This window comes from Megalobrama amblycephala, linkage group LG18 (genome assembly GCF_018812025.1).
Source record: "Megalobrama amblycephala isolate DHTTF-2021 linkage group LG18, ASM1881202v1, whole genome shotgun sequence".
NCBI classification, from domain to species: domain Eukaryota; kingdom Metazoa; phylum Chordata; class Actinopteri; order Cypriniformes; family Xenocyprididae; genus Megalobrama; species Megalobrama amblycephala.
The window spans coordinates 37253139-37259365 of record NC_063061.1 but is presented as its reverse complement, the minus strand read 5'-3'; the positions used below and the strand labels follow the sequence as shown (position 1 = coordinate 37259365).

The 6227-nt window shown below is 36.7% G+C and overlaps 1 protein-coding gene across 1 annotated transcript in view; it reads left to right on the top strand.

Moving 5' to 3' along the window:
• Window positions 1-2810, top strand: part of rpl28 (ribosomal protein L28) — a 3132-nt gene extending 322 nt beyond the window's left edge. The window contains exons 2-5 of the mRNA XM_048166366.1: window positions 1019-1110; window positions 1642-1765; window positions 2077-2195; window positions 2669-2810. Coding sequence (XP_048022323.1) covers window positions 1027-1110; window positions 1642-1765; window positions 2077-2195; window positions 2669-2758 — 417 coding nt within the window. The 5' untranslated portion in view covers window positions 1019-1026 and the 3' untranslated portion in view covers window positions 2759-2810. The remainder of the gene's footprint in view (window positions 1-1018; window positions 1111-1641; window positions 1766-2076; window positions 2196-2668) is intronic.
• The last annotated feature ends 3417 nt before the right edge of the window (window positions 2811-6227 follow it).

The window sequence follows — 6227 nt, the reverse complement described above, 5'->3', positions numbered from 1 at the left end:
GGCCTTCAGTGAGTGAGACAAGCACCACACCGCTGAAGATGTTCAAAATCAGCCTCGACTGAGAAATGTTTTGAACTTCAAGTAGCGTATGGTGGCTGTTTATGTGCCATTGCGGTTTTGCAGCTCTGTGTTAACACTAGAGTTGATTTGATAACATGCACTCTGGCAATAAGTTCTTTTCATTGTTATTAAAGTGAAATAACTGAACATAAACATTCGAGTTTGATAAAAATGCTCATTTTAGAAGCTAATTTCAGATGGCACTTGGAGGCATTTGCATCTGAAGTCTTCATACACATATGTGTGTATATATAATATATATCAATATATATACACACACACACACACACACACACACATATATATATATATATATATATATATATATATATATATATATATATATATATATATATATATATATATATATATATATATATATCTCTCATAGATGCATCTCCTCACCTTTCAGTGACAACTCACCTTTTTGAGATCAAAATAGGTCACTTATGGGATTTGCATAGATCCAATGAGAATGTATTTTTATGGGGTGGGGGGTCTGAGATGTGGGAACGGTGAAGAGAGAGGGCAAACATTTTGCAGTTGAGCTCAGTATTGCCTCTAATCAGCCGATATTGTCTTAAATAGCCATAGCACTTCATCTTTTTATAACATGAGGTTTTGACCAAATGTAGCCTATTCAATCCTGATTTTGGTGAAATGTTGCAACAATTTTTGTGTGTGTGAAAAATTACAGTTTTTGATATACATACAGTAACTACAAATGAGCATGTAAAGCAAATATCTTAAAAAAAAAAAAATCTGTTCGTAGCATGCCCCCGCCCCACGCAATGTTTCCTCGCCTTTTCCCCCCCTGACCTGTTTGCATCCCATAATATATACATATAATATTTCTATTCTAAATTATATTGTTTTATAATAGGATGGAAGGTTGTTATATGGTTTCAAGGTTGTGAACTGTTTCTTATTTCTTGCCTTGTTTCATTCATTCATTCAGGAGTCAAAATGGCATCAGCCCACCTGCAGTGGATGGTCATCAGGAATGCCTCCAGTTTCCTTATCAAGAGGAACAAACAGACCTACAGCACTGTAAGTCACTGCAGTTCAACCACACACTGATGATGTGACGGCCTTTATGTGGATTTTGTTTTATTCACACTAATAAACTAAAAAGAAATACTGATTTGAGAAAATGGATGCGGGATTAGAGGGTTCAGAGCATTAGTTTTTGCCCATCGTTTCACATGTAGTTGTAATCTAGTTTATCTGCTTTTGCTTCAGGGTTTTCCATCTCTAAAATGTCTAAATGTCGCCTTGTGCTGCTGTGGTGCAGCATACAAAATGAACATGAGTAGGAAAACAGACAGTTTTGACTATCATAAACTGAAGTGTGGTTTATTAGCCTTGGTTTAATTTTACTAGCTTATATCAAGTGACCATTTGCACCAAAATTAATAAGCCTAACTATGCACAATTATGCAGTTTAACTATTGGCATTTTGTCTTTGCTGCTGTATGTGACCCTGTCAGAACAGACTTGAGAACACTGCTATAGTTGACCTGCTGTATCGCTGAACATTTCCAACTCTTTCTGATCTTGCATTTTCTTTCTCATTTTCAGGAGCCAAATAACCTGAAGTCCAGGAATGCTTTCCGCTTCAATGGTCTCATTCATCAGAAGACCGTTGGCGTCGAGCCGGCCGCTGATGGCAAAGGTGTGGTCGTCGTCCTGAAGAAACGTGCAGGTGAGTGAGGCTCTGCTCGTTTTTGACACAAACTGATGGACAGCAGTGAGATATTTTCAGGGATCCAACTTTTACATGCCCAGTTCATTTTAGCAATATGAGGTCACTTATTATAATCGTTCAGGTGCCAGTTGTCCATATGATGATGCAAACTCTGCCAGTTGCATCGAGATGTTTGTTTTTGAATGAGATTCTGTAGGTCTCAAGTCAGAGTGTGATTTCTCTCTGGAATAAACCGTTCATCTAGACGTCTCTGCTTTAAACATCTGCTGGCGTTCTTTTACCAAGTTAAAAGATTTAATGTGTTTCAGGTCAGCGTAAACCTGCCACCTCATACGAGAAGATCACCATCAACAAGAACTCTCGCGCCACCCTCGCCAGCGTGAGGAACATCATCCGCAAAAATAAATACAGGAGGGACCTGCGCACGGTGAGTTTACACACGCACAAAAGCACACAACAGCATGAAGGATTTATCAAAAATTGTTCTTCATTCATTTGTAGTTGGACTCAATTTGCCTCCGTGAAATGATTTTAAGCTTTAAGTTAAGTATTTATGGCCCGGTTTCACAGAGAGGGCTTAGCCTAAGTCAGGATTAGGCATTAGTTCAATTAGGATATTTAAGTAGCTTTTATAAATGTACCCTAGAAAAAACCTTACTGGTGTGCATTTTGCAACAAATCAATGGCACTGACATATTTTAAGAGATGTCAGTGCAAGTTACTTTCAGTTAAAACAGCTCAAACATGCATTTTAGTCTAGGACAAGCTTAAGCCTCGTCTGTGAAATCAGGGGTATATGTAATACACGAGATTTCCAGCTCAAGTTGATGCAGTGTGTTTTGGATGAATGAGCTTTATATCTGTCCAGCTGCTGACTGATGCTCTGTCTCTGTCTTCCAGGCTGCTCTGAGACGCGTGAGCGCCATCCTGAGGAGTCAGAAGCCTGTGGTGGTGAAGAAGAAGCGCACCAGGGCTCCCAAGAGTTCATAAATAGTTGCATATACAGCTTTTGACTTAATAAAATGCTTTTGGTCAAACTTTATCTTCAGGTCTCATTTTTAATTGGTCTACGTTTGCTAAACATTAAACTCACTGAGAAATACTTGAGGCAAGTTCGGATATTCTGCAATTATTTTATGATCAGTGTAGTCCAAGACAAAATGTGGCCTAAAGTTTTCTTGGTTATGCGTTTTATGCATCAATACAGGATTGGATTAATGCAGATTAATGTTTAATAGATTTCAGGATTAATCAACACTTAAAGGTATAGTTCACCCAAAAATGTAATTTTCTCCCCCTTAAGTTCTTCCAAATCTGTATGAGTTTCTTTCTTCTGTTGAACACTAAAGATATTTTGAAGAATGTTGGTAACCAGCTGATGGACCCTTCGACTTCCATATTTTTTCATACTATGGAAATCAATGGGGGCTGGCAATTTTATTTATTTTTTGGGTTCAACGGAACAAAGGGAGGTTTGGAACTTGAGGGTGAGTAAATGATGACAATTTTCATTTTTGTGCCTTAATGTCATACTGAAAATGTCAAGTTTTAATGAAGCATTAAATCACTTTTTCATCTTTATTTCCTTTTGGTGGAGAATAATGGTGCCATCCACTAACATTCATGTTCATCTGTTCATGCAACTGTTCTTAAAACAATTGTTACATTGAATTCAACATGATATATATATATATATATATATATATATATATATATATATATATATATATATATATATATATATATATATATATATATAAAAGTTTTCCTATGAATTGCAGTGCCACTTTTCCCCCTTTTTTCCTAAATGAATGTGTTAAGAATCTTGCATGGGAAAAAATTTAGTTCACCCCAAATTTAAATACAAGACAGAAATCCATTTGGCTCTCCAAACCAGTCAACAGAAAACTCTGTTCACACAGAAATGAATGTCGTTCTAAACCTGTGTGTCACTGTCACTGTGATTTCTATTTATTAACTGAAAGTCTTCCCCTCTGCTGCAGCTCTCAAATCTCTTTTGGAAGAGAGCAAATGAGTGTATATAGTGTTATTTACATACTAATACAGTATTTATTATTATTGATTTAGCTTTTATTTTTAAATTTTCTTTTTAATTTTCAGTTTATTTTGTGCTTGTGTCTTTTTTATTACTTTTAGATATGTGACCCTGGACCACAAAACCAGTCATAAGTCGCACGGGTATATTTGTAGCAATAGCCAACAATACATTGTATGTGTCAAACTTATCAATTTCTCTTTTATGCCAAAAATCATTAGGATATTAAAGGGTTAGTTCACCCAAAAATGAAAATTCTGTCATTTATCACTCACCCTCATGCCGTTCCACACGCGTCAAACCTTTGTTAATCTTCAGAACACAAATTAAGATATTTTAGTTGAAATCCGATGGCTCAGTGAGGCCTTCATAGGGAGCAATGACATTTCCTCTCTCAAGATCCATAAAGGTACTAAAAACATTTAAATCAGTTCATGTGAGTACAGTGGTTCAATATTAATATTATAATATAATATTTTTGGTGCGCCAAAAAAAAACAAAATAACGACTTATTTAGTGATGGCCGATTTCAAAACACTGCTTCATGAAGCATCGGAGCACAAATGAATCAGTGTGTCGAATCATGATTCAGATCACCTGTCCAACTGCCAACGGCTGAAATCACGTGACTTTGGCACTCCGAACAGCAGATTCGACACACTGATTCATTTATGCTCCGAATCTTCATGAAGCAGTGTTTTGAAATCGGCCATCACTAAATAAGTCATTGTTTTTTTTTTTTTTGGCGCACCAACAATATTCTCGTCGCTTTATAATATTAATATTGAACCACTGTACTCACATGAACTGATTTAAATATGTTTTTAGTACATTAATGGATCTTGAGAGAGGAAGTGTCATTGCTCCCTATGCAGGCCTCACTGAGTCATCGGATTTCAACTAAAATATCTTAATTTGTGTTCTGAAGATTAACGAAGGTCTTACGGGTGTGGAACGGCATGAGGGTGAGTGATGACAGAATTTTCATTTTTGGGTGAACTAACCCTTTAAGTAAAGATGATGTTCCATGAAGATAATTTGTAAATTTGCTTCTGTAAATATATCAAAAATGTATTTTTGTGAGTGGATATGCATTGCTTAGGACTTCATTTGGACAACTTTAAAGGCGATTTTCTCAATAATTAGCAGAGAGTGATTTTTTATTTTTTTTTGCACCCTCAGATTCTAGATTTTCAAATATTGTCCTATCCTAAATAACCATACATCAACGAAAAACTTATTTATTCAGCTTTCAGATGATGTGTTAATATCAATTTCATAAAATTGACCTTTATGGTTGGTATTGTGGTCCAGGGTCATATATATCTATACTGCTTTTTTTATTTCAATTGTAGTTTTAGTTTTTATTTTACTACTTCAACTTTAAATTACTTTTTCAGTTAGTTGCCAAGCCAATGTTTTTTTCCCCCCTGTTTGTTTGTTCATTAAATGTTTACATTTTATTATCTTTATTTCATTTAGGCCTACTGAAAACCATTTGTAATAGTTTTAGCAAAAAATATCAATACTGATGAGTTGTTTGGACTCCATCTTTTGGTCAGTGAGAATGAGTAAAGGGTTTTTGGTTAAACTCTTGCTTTAATGTGGCTATCGCTGCTTTAATGTGGTGATACTGCAGTGCAGCTGCAGAGTTTTATTGTGTTGCATCAGGATAATCTATGAGCGCTCTGATTCATGAGTTCACCTAATGATTGAATTGATCAGGAAAGTAAAGTAGAGAACAGCTCTCTCTCTCTCTCTCTGTTGGTTTCACTGTATTAGATTGTCAGATGAGTGTGTGAGAGAAGTGTGTCCCTCAGCCAGCAGAAGGTCTACAGCGAGTGTGAGTGTGTTTGGTTGGAGATGTCACTGTAATGTTGAGTACAGCAGGTGTGTGAGTGTGTGTTGAGGATGCATCGGTCACGGGCTCTGCGCTGTGTGTGCGTTTGTGTGCTGCTGGGTGTGTGTTGTCGAGCGTTTGAGCTGCAGGACACCATCCACGCTCTGATCGAGGAGAACATCCACCTCCACGACCAGCTGGAGAACCTGACGAGAGCCCTCAGAGAGCTGCGGCAGCTTCTGTTCCAGCACAGCGACGGTACGGTTTACACTTAACCCTTCTTAATCACATTGAAACTCTTGGGTTTTGTCTGTTAGATTTAAGTGTAAGTGTTAAAGGGATAGTTCACACAAAAATGAAAATTCTGTCATCATTTACTCATCCTAAAGTTGTTCTAAACCTTTTTTCTGCTGAACACAAGAGAAGATATTTTGAAGAATATGGGTAACCAAACAGTTGATGGACCCCATTGACTTTCATAGTGGAGGAGGGAAAAAATCCCTTTTAGTCAAGTGTAATGACATTATTTTTGCTGGACGACAATGTTGTTTACCTCAGATCAC